The 17922-nt window shown below is 43.1% G+C and overlaps 1 protein-coding gene across 1 annotated transcript in view; it reads right to left on the reverse strand.

Annotated features, from left to right (window-relative positions):
* Positions 1–17922, reverse strand: part of LOC121548052 (cadherin-related family member 1-like) — a 34058-nt gene that overhangs the window by 8242 nt on the left and 7894 nt on the right. The window contains exons 8-15 of the mRNA XM_045209720.1: positions 16946–17089; positions 15390–15468; positions 15123–15223; positions 14574–14780; positions 7851–8003; positions 7289–7453; positions 5677–5744; positions 4353–4581 (exon numbers count right to left, since the gene is read on the reverse strand). Of these exons, the coding sequence (XP_045065655.1) occupies positions 4353–4581; positions 5677–5744; positions 7289–7453; positions 7851–8003; positions 14574–14780; positions 15123–15223; positions 15390–15468; positions 16946–17089 (1146 nt within the window). The remainder of the gene's footprint in view (positions 1–4352; positions 4582–5676; positions 5745–7288; positions 7454–7850; positions 8004–14573; positions 14781–15122; positions 15224–15389; positions 15469–16945; positions 17090–17922) is intronic.

The raw sequence follows: 17922 nt of genomic DNA on the forward strand, positions 1-17922 counted from the left end.
AGTGTTTACTAGGGTTGTAACGATTCATACAGTGTTTACTAGGGTTGTAACGATTCATACAGTGTTTACTAGGGTTGTAACGATTCATACAGTGTTTACTAGGGTTGTAACGATTCATACAGTGTTTACTAGGGTTGTAACGATTCATACAGTGTTTACTAGGGTTGTAACGATTCATACAGTGTTTACTAGGGTTGTAACGATTCATACAGTGTTTACTAGGGTTGTAACGATTTATACAGTGTTTACTAGGGTTGTAACGATTTATATAGTGTTTACTAGGGTTGTAACGATTCATACAGTGTTTACTAGGGTTGTAACGATTCATACAGTGTTTACTAGGGTTGTAACGATTCATACAGTGTTTACTAGGGTTGTAAATATTCATATAGTGTTTACTAGGGTTGTAACGATTCATACAGTGTTTACTAGGGTTGTAAATATTCATATAGTGTTTACTAGGGTTGTAACGATTTATATAGTGTTTACTAGGGTTGTAACGATTCATATAGTGTTTACTAGGGTTGTAACGATTCATACAGTGTTTACTAGGGTTGTAACGATTCATACAGTGTTTACTAGGGTTGTAACGATTCATACAGTGTTTACTAGGGTTGTAAATATTCATATAGTGTTTACTAGGGTTGTAAATATTCATATAGTGTTTACTAGGGTTGTAACGATTCATAAAGTGTTTACTAGGACCAAACCGGACCGATGGCCAGTGAACTGTTACACCCCTAGGGTACATCTCTACACACCACATGGCTACTGTACATACCTCCTTTAGGGATCTATAAAGTACTCTCATCTTATCTTATGGCTACTGTACATAGAGTGAGTGGGAAAAGTATTTGATCACCTGCTGATTTTGTACGTTTGCCCACTGACAATGAAATGATCAGTCTATAATTTTAATGGTAGGTTTATTTGAACAGTGAGAGACAGAATAACAACAAAAAAATCCTGAAAAACGCATGTCAAAAATGTTAGAAATTGATTTGCATTTTATTGAGGGAAATAAGTATTTGACCCCCTCTCAATCAGAAAGATTTCTGGCTCCCATGTGTCTTTTATACAGGTAACGAGCTGAGATTAGGAGCACACTCTTAAAGGGAGTGCTCCTAATCTCAGTTTGTCACCTGTATAAAAGACACCTGTCCACAGAAGCAATCAATCAATCAGATTCCAAACTCTCCACCATGGCCAAGACCAAAGAGCTCTCCAAGGATGTCAGGGACAAGATTGTAGACCTACACAAGGCTAGAATGGGCTACAAGACCATCGCCAAGCAGCTTGGTGAGAAGGTGACAACAGTTGGTGTGATTATTCGCGAATGGAAGAAACACAAAATAACTGTCAATCTCCCTCAGCCTGGGGCTCCATGCAAGATCTCACCTCGTGGAGTTGCAATGATCATGAGAACGGTGAGGAATCAGCCCAGAACTCCACGGGAGGATCTTGTCAATGATCTCAAGGCAGCTGGGACCATAGTCACCAAGAAATCAATTGGTAACACACTACACTGTGAAGGACTGAAATCCTGCAGCGCCCGCAAGGTCCCCCTGCTCAAGAAAGCACATATACATGCCCGTCTGAAGTTTGCCAATGAACATCTGAATGATTCAGAGGAGAATTGGGTGAAAGTGTTGTGGTCAGATGAGACCAAAATCGAGCTCTTTGGCATCAACTCAACTCGCCGTGTTTGGAGGAGGAGGAATGCTGCCTATGACCCCAAGAACACCCTCCCCACCGTCAAACATGGAGGTGGAAACATTATGCTTTGGGGGTGTTTTTCTGCTAAGGGGACAGGACAACTTCACCGCATCAAAGGGACGATGGACGGGTCCATGTACCATCAAATCTTGGTTGAGAACCTCCTTCCCTCAGCCAGGGCATTGAAAATGGGTCGTTGATGGGTATTCCAGCATGACAATGACCTAAAACACATGGCCAAGGCAACAAAGGAGTGGCTCAAGAAGAAGCACATTAAGGTCCTGGAGTGGCCTAGCCAGTCTCCAGACCTTAATCCCATAGAAAATCTGTGGAGGGAGCTGAAGGTTCGAGTTGCCAAACGTCAGGCTCGAAACCTTAATGACTTGGAGAAGATCTGCAAAGAGGAGTGGGACAAAATCCCTCCTGAGATGTGTGCAAACCTGGTGGACAACTACAAGAAACGTCTGACCTCTGTGATTGCCAACAAGGGTTTTGCCACCAAGTACTAAGTCATGTTTTGCAGAGGGGTCAAATACTTATTTCCCTCATTAAAATGCAAATCAATTTCTAACATTTTTGACATGCGTTTTTCTGGATTTTTTTGTTGTTATTCTGTCTCTCACTGTTCAAATAAACCTACCATTAAAATTATAGACTGATCATGTCTTTGTCAGTGGGCAAACGTACAAAATCAGCAGGGGATCAAATACTTTTTTCCCTCACTGTACATCCATTAAGGATAAAATAAAGTACTCTCATCTTATATTATGGCTACTGTACATACCTCCTTTAGGGATCTATAAAGTACTCGCATCATATTTTTTTTATATATACACCATATATCCCTCAACCAGCTTCATGAGGTAGTGACCTGGAATGCATTTCAATTAACAGGTGTGTTTCTTAAAAGTTAATTTGTGGAATTTCCTTCCTTCTTAATGCGTTTCAGCCAATCTGTTGTGTTGTGAGGGGGGGGGGGAGTATAGAAGATAGCCCTATTTCGTAAAAGACCAAGTCATATTATGGCAAGAACAGCTCAAATAAGCAAAGAGAAACGACAGTCTATCATTACTTTAAGACATGAAGGTCAGTCAATACGGAACATTTCAAGAACTTTGACAGTTTTTTTAAGTGCAGTCGCAAAAACCATCAAGCGCTATGATGAAACTGGCTCTCATGGTGACCGCCACAGGATTGGAAGATCCAGAGTTACCTCTGCTGCAGACGATAAGTTCATTCGATTTACCAGCCTCAGAAATTGCAGCCCAAATAAATGCTTCACAGAGTTCAAGTCACAGACACAATTCAACATCAACCGTTCAGAGGGGACTGTGTGAATCAGGCATTCATGGTCGAATTGCTGAAAAGAAACCACTACTAAAGAACACCAATAAGAAGAAGAGACCTGCTTGGGCCAAGAAACACGAGCAATGGACATTAGACCGGTGGAAATGTGTCCTTGGTCTGGAGTCCAAATTGGAGATTTTTGGTTCCAGCCGCTGTGTCTTTATGAGACGCGGTGTGGGTGAACAGATGATCTCTGCATGTGTAGTTCCCACCGTAAAGCATGGAGGAGGAGGTGTTATGGTGTGGGGGTGCTTTGCTGGTGACACTGTCTGTGATTTATTTAGAATTCAAGGCTCAGTTAACCAGCATGGCTACCACAGCATTCTGCAGCGATACGCCATCCCATCTGGTTTGGGCTTAGTGGGACTATCATTTGTTTTTCAACAGGACAATGACCCAACACACCTCCAGGCTGTGTAAGGGCTATTTGACCAAGAAGGAGAGTGATGGAGTGCTCCACAATCCCCCGACCTCAACCCAATTGAGATGGTTTGGGATGAGTCGGACGGCAGAGTGAAGGAAAAGCAGCCAACAAGTGCTCAGCATATGTGGGAACTCCTTCAAAACTTTTGGAAAAGCATTCTAGGTGAAGCCGGTTGATAGAATGCCAGGAGTGTGAAAAGATGTCATCAAGGCAAAGGGTGGTTATTTGAAGAATTTTGATTTGTTTAACACTTTTCTGGTTACTACATGATTCCATATGTGTTATTTCATAGTTTTGATGTCTTCACTATTATTCTACAATGTAAAAAATAGTAAAAATAAAGAAAAACCCTTGAATGAGTACGTGTGTCCAAACTTTTGACTCGTACTGTATATTTTTTACCCCCTTTTTCTCCTCCATTACGATCTCGTCTCAACGCTGCAACTCCCCAACGGGCTCGGGAGGCGAAGGTCGAGTCATGCGTCCTCCGAAACATGACCCGCCAAACCGTGCTTCTTAAAACCCGCCCACTTTACCCGGAAGCTAGCCGCACCAATGTGTCAGAGGAAACACCGTTCAACTGACGACCGAAGTCAGCCTGTAGGTGCCCGGCCCGCCACAAGGAGTCGCTAGAGCGTGATGAGCCAAGTAAAGCCCCCCCCCCGGGCCAAACCCTCCCCTAACACGGACGACACTGGGCCAATTGTGCGCCGCCCCATGGGACTCCCGATCACGGCCGGTTGTGATACAGCCCGGGATCGAACCCGGGTCTGTAGTGACGCCTCTAGCACTGCGATGCAGTGCCTTAGACGGCTGCGCCACTCGGGAGGCCACTCTCATCTCATCGTATGGCTACTGCACGTACCTCTACTCTAACAGGTGCGCCGATGACCATGGTCCTCTCCACAAGGCTGTTATCGAACTCTGGAACATGGTCGTTGACGTCCAGGACAGTGACAAACACCTCCGCCAGGCTGTACTTGCCCTCTGTGTCCTCTGCCTTCACGTAGAAGTTGTACTTGGACTTGACCTCAGCGTCCAGAGTGGCCCAGGCCTGGGTGTAGATGATGCCTGAGGACGGGTGGATGAGAAACCTGGAAAACACAACAGAGAGTGCATTAGCATTAAATTGGCAGTATATTGACAGTATATTAGTAGTATATTGGCAGTATATTGACAGTATATTGGCTGTATGTTGGCTGTATGTTGGCTGTATGTTGGCTGTATGTTAGCATTATATTGGTAGTATTTTAGGAGTATATTGGTAATATATTGGCAGCATATTGACAGTATATTAGTAGTATATTGGCAGTATATTGACAGTATGGCAGTATATTGGCTGTTATGTTAAAGTGGCACATATTCAGCCATTTTCCATCATCTTCTTTTTACAACGTATTCCCTGTGAAAAATAACAAATACTAAGCAACTTGTAAACTTTCACACGTTTATAATTTGACTTCCCGTGTCAAGACGGCAAGCAAAACTGGAAGATAAATTGACACTTTGTTTTTTCAATGGACTGCCTGTATTGCAGCCTGCCTGCCTGCCTTGCTTTCCATAGCAGAGCTCCAGCTGTCACATTGCATGTTAATTGTCCCTCTCTACATGAGACATCCAGTCCTGGCAGGCTATTTCTTACCCTACAATCCAATTACGAGATTAACCAGTCAGTATCATGCTGCCATTTTAGAGTAAGCTGTTACAGGACAGAGAGGAGCTACCATCTACCAGCAGATCCAATATACTGGGATACTTGCTGTTCCCATCTTCCAATCAAAGGGGAAGAATCTAAGTTGAGCGATTTCTTAAAAACAGACTCCAGTTTTTTTTTTTTCTTTTCCTGTTGAAAAACAATATACCACGTATAAATACAGTAATGTACACACACTTAAGGGTAGAAAAGGGATGTTATGTAATGACCCAATATAAAGACTCGTCTGTCCCAACGCATAACCAGACATTACAAATAATGATATTGCATAAGTGATGATGTTATGTAATGACCCCATATAAAGAATCATCTGTCCCAATGGATAACCGGACATTACAAATAATGATATTGTATAAGTGATCATTTTAGCTGATTTTGGTCTGTTCAACTGGCTCCACATCAACCGAGGAAGAGATTTTACACAGATGATCATGTCCAACAGTCATTGGTATTGGCAGGACTGTACTGTACTTACAAATCAGATCTGGATCCATAGATGGAGTACTTGACTTCACCCCAAAGGCCAGAGTCTGGATCATTGGCCTGGAACGCAACCGAGAGAAAGGGAGTTAGAATACTGGAATGGAACATAGAGTAGACTAGAGGATAGAAGTTAGAATGCTGGTAGAATACTGGAACGGAACATAGAGGATACAGTAGAAGTTAGAATGCTGGTAGAATACTGGAACGGAACATAGAGGATACAGTAGAAGTTAGAATGCTGGTAGAATACTGGAACGGAACATAGAGGATACAGTAGAAGTTAGAATGCTGGTAGAATACTGGAACGGAACATAGAGGATACAGTAGAAGTTAGAATGCTGGTAGAATACTGGAACGGAACATAGAGGATACAGTAGAAGTTAGAATGCTGGTAGAATACTGGAACGGAACATAGAGGATACAGTAGAAGTTAGAATGCTGGTAGAATACTGGAACGGAACATAGAGGATACAGTAGAAGTTAGAATGCTGGTAGAATACTGGAACGGAACATAGAGGATACAGTAGAAGTTAGAATGCTGGTAGAATACTGGAACGGAACATAGAGGAGAGGAGTTAGAATGTTGGTACTTATGCACGTCAAGCTCACAAGCATTTCCGACCTCTTCAAAAATAATGTAATCGGACCGGAAATAAACACTTATCAAACATTTGATTTATCCATAATTAATACATAACCATATTATGGTATCCATTTAATTATATTATTATTATCAATATCAATAATAATAATAACAACAATGTCCATATTAATATTATTAAACATTTATTTTTTGTGGACAATATTGTTGAGTAGGGAGTCCATTGGGACTCAACTCCTGAGAGAAGGTCATACAATGACTATCCATTAGCTGATTGGAACAGTCTGAGGATAACCCACTAGGGAGGATGTTACTCTAAGCTCATACACAACGTTTGGGGGATTTCACCCCGGCAGGGGCTGTCTACTAGGCTCTATCCCATTCCCTGGGGTGAATAGCACACAGCCACAGGGTAAAGGCCAATATGATTAACCCCCCAAAGGATTGTTTCCATCTCACCAACTCGAATTCCTGCTGAACATTTTCTACTAGTAATATACCAGTATAAATACCACTGGTATGGAAGCAGATTCATGACAAAATAAATAATAGTCCAATATTAACTTTATTTCAACATTGTTATCATTGTTGTTTCAATACTTTTATTTGTATTTATTTTTGGAATGAATCTGGTTACATAGTTTATGTTTACATTTGAGTCATCTAGCAGATGCTCTTATCTAGATCGACTTACAGTCAGTGCATTCATCTTACAACAGCTAGTTGAGTACTGTATGGAGAACATAGGATGTCACTACTGATCAATATCAACATTCAGTGACACTATGCTGCAGGTAAATCATACAAGTGTTACCTCTCTCTCCTGGCAAAATATCACATGTTGTGGAAATCCTACAAGCTGGAAATCCCTGCTTCCTTTCAGCTTCCAATTAACCCTAACCATTAATATCCATCTATCGGTGGATTATTGTTGGGAGATTACATAATCATGTTTTGCTGGTAGTGGTGTTTGAGTAGAGTTGAATAATCCAGATGTACTCACGGTGACAGACACTACGTTGGAGCCTCCGGGGGAGTTTTCCGGGATACGTGCGATGTAGTACTCAGAGGTGAACCTGGGAGTGTTGTCGTTGGTGTCCAAAAGATGAATCACGATATCAGCCGTCGCACTGAACCTCTCAGGGGTGTCGATCTCCACCGCTAGCAACTGTGGTGGAGGAAAAATACATGTCAAATCCATCAAATACTATTTCTGCTGTTGTACTATAGTAACAAAATATATATTATGGAATGAGCATGGCGATTGCAATGCCAGGGTTGTGGGTTGGACTCCCTGTGGGACCAAACATAAAAAATATATATGCAAGCATTACTGTAAGTCACTTTGGATAGAAGTCTGCTAACGTATTATTAGATTATATTAAGTAACTCATAGGTTATGAATGTATAATTACCATTGTAATTTCTTACAGTATAAATACCTGGTAATTTCTGTACCATTTTATAATAAAGTAAAACCAAATCCGTTTTACATTGTCCCTCCTAGGATCAAATATTTGATATTCCAGTTAGTCATAAGTGCAGCTGAAGACGGTCTGAAATACCTTGAATGTTAAGGATTTGCCTTTTTCGTAGTCGATGGCATCAGAGTCTTCAACGATGATGGTGACCTGTGCTTCATTGAGGACCGTCTGGGGCACCACTCTGAGTACACGACCAGGCCCCACCAATCTCAGTTTAAATTTAGCATTCGCCCCCTTTCAGAGAAAACACACACACCTACATGAGGCTGTCATCGATGACAACATTCATGGCAAATACCAGGACCTCTGACCTCTGTCTGACAACAGTAACTTAAATTTAGCCAATGGGCTGAGGGGGGAAAACTGTCAATGGATACAAGTGTTTTCTGGGAACATTGACATGATGATAGTGATTAGTTGAATAGGGGATTATGACATGGGTAATGGGGGTGATATAGTGTAATAGGGTAATGGGGGAGATACAGTGTGATAGGGTAATAGGGTGATATCGTATGATAGGGGTAATGGGGGTGATAAATGTGATAGGGTAATGGGGGGTGATATAGTGTGATAGGGTAATGGGGTGATACAGTGTGATAGGGCTACAGGGTGATATCGTATGATAGGGTAATGGGGGGTGATAAAGTGTGATAGGGTAATGGGGGTGATATAGTGTGATAGGGTAATGGGGTGATTTAGTGTGATAGGGTAATGGGGTGATACAGTGTGATAGGGTAATAGGGTGATATCGTATGATAGGGTAATGGGGGTGATACAGTGTGATAGGGTAATGGGGTGATATCGTATGATAGGGTAATGGGGGTGATAAAGTGTGATAGGGTAATGGGGGTGATATAGTGTGATAGGGTAATGGGGTGATATAGTGTGATAGGGTAATGGGGGTGATATAGTGTGATAGGGTAATGGGGGTGATATAGTGTGATAGGGTAATGGAGTGATATTGTATGATAGGGTAATTGGGGTGATATAGTGTGATAGGGTAATGGGGTGATATAGTGTGATAGGGTAATGGTGTGATATCGTGTGATAGGGTAATGGGGTGATATAGTGTGATAGGGTAATGGGGTGATTTAGTGTGATAGGGTAATGGGGGTGATATAGTGTGATAGGGTAATGGGGGTGATATAGTGTGATAGGGTAATGGGGTGATATTGTATGATAGGGTAATTGGGGTGATATAGTGTGATAGGGTAATGGGGTGATATAGTATGATAGGGTAATGGGGGTGATATAGTGTGATAGGGTAATGGGGTGATATAGTGTGATAGGGTAATGGTGTGATATCGTGTAATAGGGAAATGGGGGTGATATAGTGTGATAGGGTAATGGAGTGATATTGTATGATAGGGTAATGGGGGTGATATAGTGTGATAGGGTAATGGGGTGATATAGTATGATAGGGTAATGGGGGTGATATAGTATGATAGGGTAATGGGGGTGATATAGTGTGATAGGGTAATGGGGTGATATAGTGTGATAGGGTAATGGGGGTGATATAGTGTGATAGGGTAATGGGTGTGATATAGTGTGATAGGGTAATGGGGTGATACAGTGTGATAGGGTAATGGGGGTGATATAGTGTGATAGGGTAATGGGGTGATATAGTGTGATAGGGTAATGGGGGTGATACAGTGTGATAGGGTAATGGGGTGATATCGTATGATAGGGTAATGGGGTGATATCGTATGATAGGGTAATGGGGTGATATAGTATGATAGGGTAATATAGTGTGATAGGGTATTGGGGTGATATAGTGTGATAGGGTAATGTGGTGATATAGTGTGATAGGATAATTGGGTGATATAATATGATAGGGTAATGGGGGTGATATAGTGTGATAGGGTAATGGGGTGATATCGTGTGATAGGGTAATGGGGTGATATCGTGTGATAGGGTAATGGGGTGATATCGTGTGATAGGGTAATGGGGTGATATCGTGTGATAGGGTAATGGGGTGATATCTTGTGATAGGGTAATATCGTGTGATAGGGTAATGGGGTGATATCGTGTGATAGGGTAATGGGGTGATATCTTGTGATAGGGTAATGGGGTGATATCGTGTGATAGGGTAATGGGGTGATATCGTGTGATAGGGTAATGGGGGTGATATCGTGTTATAGGGGTAATGGGGTGATATCGTGTGATAGGGTAATATAGTGTGATAGGGTAATGGGGGTGATATAGTGTGATAGGGTAATGGGGGTGATATCGTATGACAGGGTAATGGGGTGATATCGTATGATAGGGTAATGGGGTGATATAGTATGATAGGGTAATATAGTGTGATAGGGTATTGGGGTGATATAGTGTGATAGGGTAATGGGGTGATATAGTGTGATAGGGTAATGGGGTGATATAGTGTGATAGGGTAATGGGGTGATACAGTGTGATAGGGTATTGGGGTGATATAGTGTGATAGGGTAATGGGGTGATATAGTGTGATGGGGTGATATAGTGTGATAGGGTAATGGGGTGATATAGTGTGATAGGGTAATGGGGTGATCTAGTGTGATAGGGTAATGGGGTGATATAGTGTGATAGGGTAATGAGGTGATATAGTGTGATAGGGTAATGGGGTGATATAGTATGATAGGGTAATGGGGTGATATAGTGTGATAGGGTAATGGGGTGATATAGTGTGATAGGGTAATGGGGAGATATAGGGTAATGGGGTGATATAGTGTGATAGGGTAATGGGGTGATATAGTGTGATAGGGTAATGGGGTGATATAGTATGATAGGGTAATGGGGTGATATAGTATGATAGGGTAATGGGGTGATATAGTGTGATAGGGTAATGGGGTGATATCGTATGATAGGGTAATGGGGTGATATAGTATGATAGGGTAATATAGTGTGATAGGGTATTGGGGTGATATAGTGTGATAGGGTAATGTGGTGATATAGTGTGATAGGATAATTGGGTGATATAATATGATAGGGTAATGGGGGTGATATAGTGTGATAGGGTAATGGGGTGATATCGTGTGATAGGGTAATGGGGTGATATCGTGTGATAGGGTAATGGGGTGATAGGGTAATGGGGTGATATCTTGTGATAGGGTAATATCGTGTGATAGGGTAATGGGGTGATATCGTGTGATAGGGTAATGGGGTGATATCTTGTGATAGGGTAATGGGGTGATATCGTGTGATAGGGTAATGGGGTGATATCGTGTGATAGGGTAATGGGGTGATATCGTGTTATAGGGTAATGGGGTGATATCGTGTGATAGGGTAATATAGTGTGATAGGGTAATGGGGGTGATATAGTGTGATAGGGTAATGGGGGTGATATCGTATGACAGGGTAATGGGGTGATATCGTATGATAGGGTAATGGGGTGATATAGTATGATAGGGTAATATAGTGTGATAGGGTATTGGGGTTGATATAGTGTGATAGGGTAATGGGGTGATATAGTGTGATAGGGTAATGGGGTGATATAGTGTGATAGGGTAATGGGGTGATACAGTGTGATGGTATTGGGGTGATATAGTGTGATAGGGTAATGGGGGTGATATAGTGTGATGGGGTGATATAGTGTGATAGGGTAATGGGGTGATATAGTGTGATAGGGTAATGGGGTGATATTGTGTGATAGGGTAATGGGGGTGATATAGTGTGATAGGGTAATGGGGGTGATATAGTGTGATAGGGTAATGGGGTGATATAGTATGATAGGGTAATGGGGTGATATAGTGTGATAGGGTAATGGGGTGATATAGTGTGATAGGGTAATGGGGAGATATAGGGTAATGGGGTGATATAGTGTGATAGGGTAATGGGGTGATATAGTGTGATAGGGTAATGGGGTGATATAGTATGATAGGGTAATGGGGTGATATAGTATGATAGGGTAATGGGGTGATATAGTGTGATAGGGTAATGGGGGTGATATAGTGTGATAGGGTAATGGGGTGATATAGTGTGATAGGGTAATGGGGGTGATATAGTGTGATAGGGTAATGGGGTGATATAGTGTGATAGGGTAATGGGGTGATATAGTGTGATAGGGTAATGGGGTGATATAGTGTGATAGGGTAATGGGGTGATATAGTGTGATAGGGTAATGGGGTGATATAGTGTGATAGGGTAATGGGGTGATATAGTGTGATAGGGTAATGGGGGTGATATAGTGTGATAGGGTAATGGGGTGATATAGTGTGATAGGGTAATGGGGTGATATAGTGTGATAGGGTAATGGGGGCGATATCGTGTGATAGGGTAATGGGGTGATATAGTGTGATAGGGTAATGGGGTGATATAGTGTGATTGGGTGTCTCCCGAGTGGCGCAGTGGTCTAAGGCACTGCATCGCAGTGCTAGCTGTGCCACTAGAGATCCTGGTTCGAATCCAGGCTCTGTCGTAGCCGGCCGCGACCGGGAGACCCATGGGGCGGCGTGCAATTGGCCCAGCGTCGTCCAGGGATGTAGCTCAGTTGATAGAGCATGGCGTTTGCAACGCCAGGGTTGTGGGTTCAATTCCCACAGGGGGTAATAAAAAATAAAAAATAATGTATGCATTCACTAACTGTAAGTCGCTCTGGATAAGAGCGTCTGCTAAATGACTGTAAATGTAAATAGGGTAATGGGGTGATATAGTGTGATAGGGTAATGGGGTGATATAGTGTGATAGGGTAATGGGGGTGATATAGTGTGATAGGGTAATGGGGGTGATGCAGTGTGATAGGGTGATGGGGTGATATAGTGTGATAGGGTAATATAGTGTGATAGGGTAATGGGGTGATATCGTGTGATAGGGTAATGGGGTGATATCGTGTGATAGGGTAATGGGGTGATATCGTGTGATAGGGTAATGGGGTGATATCGTGTGATAGGGTAATGGGGTGATTTAGTGTGATAGGGTAATGGGGGTGATATAGTGTGATAGGGTAATGGGGTGATATAGTGTGATAGGGTAATGGGGTGATATAGTGTGATAGGGTAATATAGTGTGATGGGGTGATATAGTATGATAGGGTAATGGGGTGATATAGTGTGATAGGGTAATGAAGGTGATATAGTGTGATGGGGTGATATCGTGTGATATCGTGTGATAGGGTAATGGAGTGATATCTTGTGATGGGGGTGATACAGTGTGATAGGGTAATGGGGTGATATCGTGTGATGGGGTGATATCGTGTGATAGGGTAATGGGGGTGATACAGTGTGATAGGGTAATGGGGTGATACAGTGTGATAGGGTAATGGGGGTGATACAGTGTGATAGGGTAATGGGGTGATATCGTGTGATGGGGTGATATCGTGTGATAGGGTAATGGGGGTGATACAGTGTGATAGGGTAATGGGGGTGATACAGTGTGATAGGGTAATGGGGTGATATCGTGTGATGGGGTGATATCGTGTGATAGGGTAATGGGGGTGATACAGTGTGATAGGGTAATGGGGTGATATAGTATGATAGGGTAATGGGGGTGATATAGTATGATAGGGTAATGGGGTGATATAGTATGATAGGGTAATGGGGTGATATCGTATGATAGGGTAATGGGGGTGATATCGTGTGATAGGGTAATGGGGGTGATATAGTATGATAGGGTAATGGGGTGATATTGTATGATAGGGTAATGGGGTGATATCGTGTGATAGGGTAATGGGGGTGATATAGTATGATAGGGTAATGGGGGTGATATCGTGTGATAGGGTAATGGGGGTGATATAGTATGATAGGGTAATGGGGTGATATCGTATAATGGGGTGATATCTTGTGATAGGGTAATGGGGTGATATAGTGTGATAGGGTAATGGGGTGATATAGTGTGATAGGGTAATGGGGGTGATATAGTGTAATGGGGTGATATAGTGTGAAAGGGTAATGGGGTGATATAGTGTAATGGGGTGATATAGTGTGATAGGGTAATGGGGTGATATAGTGTGATAGGGTAATGGGGGTGATATAGTGTGATAGGGTAATGGGGGTGATATAGTGTGATAGGGTAATGGGGTGATATAGTGTGATAGGGTGATATAGTGTGATAGGGTAATGGGTGATATAGGGTAATGGGGGTGATATAGTGTGATAGGGTAATGGGGTGATATAGTGTGATAGGGTAATGGGGGTGATATAGGGTAATGGGGTGATATAGTGTGATAGGGTAATGGGGGTGATATAGTGTGATAGGGTAATGGGGGTGATATAGTGTGATAGGGTAATGGGGTGATATAGTGTGATAGGGTAATGGGGTGATATAGGGTAATGGGGTGATATAGTGTGATAGGGTAATGGGGTGATATAGTGTGATAGGGTAATGGGGTGATATAGTATGATAGGGTAATGGGGGGATATAGTTTGATAGGGTAATGGGGGTGATATAGTGTGATAGGGTAATGGGGTGATATAGTGTGATAGGGTAATGGGGTGATATAGTGTGATAGGGTAATGGGGTGATATAGTGTGATAGGGTAATGGGGTGATATCGTGTGATAGGGTAATGGGGTGATATCGTGTGATAGGGTAATGGGGTGATATAGTGTGATAGGGTAATGGGGTGATATAGTGTGATAGGGTAATGGGGTGATATCGTGTGATAGGGTAATGGGGTGATATAGTGTGATAGGGTAATGGGGGTGATATCGTGTGATCGGGTAATGGGGTGATATAGTGTGATAGGGTAATGGGGTGATATAGTGTGATAGGGTAATGGGGGTGATATAGTGTGATAGGGTAGTGAGGTGATATAACATATAGGGCTCTGGTCAAAAGTAGTGCACTATATAGGGAAGAGGGTGCGATTTGGGATACAGAGTCTGCCTTCCAGTACCTGATCAGAGTCGTTAACCGTTATCTTCAGCCCCCTGAGGATCTCCCCCTCTGGAGGATGCTCATACATGGTCACCTGAAACTGGCTCTGGGGTCCGTTCTCTCCGTAGAAGGTAGGAGGGTGGTTGTTGAGGTCCACCACTCGAACCGTCACCACAGTCATGGTATAGTAGTCCAACAGCTCCTCACTAGGCCCCAGCTCAGTGGCCTAGACAGACAGAGAGACAGACAGAGAGAGAGAGAGACAGAGAATGGGCGAGAGAGAGAGAGAGAGAGAGAGAGAGAGAGAGAGAGAGAGAGAGAGAGAGAGAGAGAGAGAGAGAGAGAGAGAGAGAGAGAGAGAGAGAACGATAGAGAGAGAGAGAGAGAACGATAGAGAGAGAGAGAAGGAGAGAGAGACAGAGAATGGGCACGCGAGAGAGAGAGAGAGAGAGAGAGAGAGAGAGAGAAGGAGAGAGAAAAAAAAGAGATTAGACAATAAAACATGTGCTCACCATGTAATGACGTATAAATAACAACGTAATAACCGGAAAAAGAAAAGGCTTCTTACCTTGACATTGATTTCATATAATTCATTCCTCAGCGTGACTGGATAAGCTGTTAGGCTGATACAACCACTTGTGCTGTTGATGGTGAAGACACCCTCACTACCTGAAGAAGGAGAAGGGAAAGTGTGTGAAGGTGGTGCGTGAATCATGACATATACAGAAATCACTATATCTGTGAAACCGTAGACAAACACACTGTTGACAATGATTATTATCAGTTTGTGAAGAAATAGCTTTGTAGTGTGTGTGTGTGCGTGTTTATAACTTACCATTGGTAATGGAATAATGAATAGGATTAGGGTTTCCTTCATCTCCATCTTTGGCAAACACAGTGGATATTTCAGAACCCTGCAAATTCACATTATTAATCATAAAGCAATGGCTTGCAAAAGTTACCAAAAAAAGCACTGGAACATATGTCAATACGGAAAGAAGTTATTCTAAATAATGTAATTACAATTTAAATATCATAAAGAAATGGCTTAAAAATATCTTATAAAAAGTACTGGAACGTAAAATATATATACAAAAGTATGTGGACACCCCTTCAAGTTAGTGGGTTTGGCTATTTCAGCCACACCCGTTGCTGACAGATGTATAAAATCGAGCACACAGCCATGCAATCTCCATAGCTAATTTCCATAGCCATAGAGCTAAGTGACTTTCAACGTGGCACCGTCATAGGATGTCACCTTTCCAACAAGTCAGTTCGTCAAATTTCTGCCCTGCTAGAGCTGCCCCGGTCAACTGTAAGTGCTGTTATTGTGAAGTGGAAACGTCTAGGAGCAACAACGGCTCAGCCGCGAAGTGGTAGACCACACAAGCTCACAGAACGGGACCGCAGAGTGTTGAAGCGCGTAAAAATCATCTGTCCTTGGTTGCAACACTCACTACCGAGTTCCAAACTGCCGCTGGAAGCAACGACAGCACAAGAACTGTTCATCGGGAGCTTCATGAAATGGGTTTCCATGGCCGAGCAGCCGCACACAAGCCTAAGATCACAATGTGCAATGACAAGGATCGGCTGGAGTGGTGTAAAGCTCGCCGCCATTGGACTCTGGAGCAGTGGAAACGCGTTCTCTGGAGTGATAAATCACGCTTCACCATCTGGCAGTCCGGACTAATCTGGGTTTAGCGGATGCCAGGAAAACGCTACCTGCCCGAATGCATAGGAGGAGGAATAATGGTCTGGGGCTGTTTTTCATGGTTCGGTTTAGGCCCCTTAGTTCCAGTGAAGGGAAATCTTAACGCTACATCATACAATGACATTCTAGACGATTCTGTACTTCCAATTTTGTGGCAATGGTTTGTGGAAGGCCCTTTCCTGTTTCAGCATGACAATGCCCCTGTGCACAAAGCGAGGTCCATACAGAAATGTTTTGTTGAGATCGGTGTGGAAAAACTTGACTGGCCTGCAAAGAGCCCCGACCTCAACCCCATCAAACACCTTTGGGATTAATTGGAACGCCGTCTGCGAGCCAGGCCTAATCGCCCAACATCAGTGCCCGACCTCACTAATGCTCTTGTGGCTGAATGGAAGCAAGTCCCAGCAGCAATGTTCCAACATCTAGTGGAAAGCCTTCCCAGAAGAGTGGAGGCTGTTATAGCAGCAAAGAGGAGGACCAACTCCATATTAATGCCCATGATTTTGGAATGAGATGTTCGACGAGCAGGTGTCCACATACTTGAATAACAATGTATTGATCATAGAGAAATGGCTTGCAAAAGTTCCCAAAAGTTCAAAAAAAGAAAATGTTACAGCTTTTTTTTAAAAACAGGGTTATGTTTTAAAGACCAGATGATCATCCGGCTGTGTTGTGCTTACAGGAACCGAGACCTCGTAGACATAGCCAACGTAAGGAGTTCCAATGAAGGATGGAGGTGTGTCTTGGGCGTCGAGGACGTTGATGGTTATGGTGGCCGTAGATGTCAACACCTGGGGCTTTCCTTTATACTGTCCACCTCCATCCTGACGGATACAACAGAAGGTTAGACATTGGACATGACCAAATTATGACTGGCTGTGTAGTGCTGATGTTATGTGATAAAATCACTATTGTGAAGCAACAGTACTTTGCATTAGTTGACACTCTGTGTTAAAGGATGTAACGGTGTTTAATAGCGAGGAGTACCACATCCTCCGGATCTGCTCATCCAGAGACTCCATCCCGCTAATGAAAAATACCTTCTTCAATGGCGCAAGTGGCGATACTTCAGGCTGAGGAGTGAGTTGTCACAGATCCCCATCTGCTACAAATGCACCATGTAAATTTTATCTGCTTTCTACGTGTGTATGTGTGAACTTGTTAATCATGCTTCCATGAAAATGCACACTTAACATACAGTAAAGGCCTTGTGTTGTTGTTTACAAACATCCTGTCGGAAAAAAAAACATGCTCCGTCACCCGAGACAATTAGTCAATCAACTGCCATGTGCTGGGGTCAAGGGTCGAGTTGAAGTGTGGCCTTGGGTAATCAGGGCTGACCCTCCCCAAGAGCTTAGAGACGGACACAGGGATGGAGGAGAGGAGCTGACCCTCCCTCCATCTAAAGCCCAGAGACAGGGCCAGAGAAGAGAGAGCTGACCCTCCCTCCATCTAAAGCCCAGAGACAGGGCCAGAGAAGAGAGAGCTTACCCTCCCTCCCTCTGAGGGCCAGGGCCAGAAGATATCAGCAGCCACAGACCAGACAGGGGTGACACACTCTGAGCTCTTTGGGTTTTTAGGCCTTGGTGTCTATAAAGCACTTTGTGACCAACTGCTGATGTAAAAAGGGCTTCAATCATTTGGGGTGGATTAATTG

This window comes from Coregonus clupeaformis, chromosome 31, assembly GCF_020615455.1.
Source record: "Coregonus clupeaformis isolate EN_2021a chromosome 31, ASM2061545v1, whole genome shotgun sequence".
Classification (NCBI taxonomy): Eukaryota; Metazoa; Chordata; class Actinopteri; order Salmoniformes; family Salmonidae; genus Coregonus; species Coregonus clupeaformis.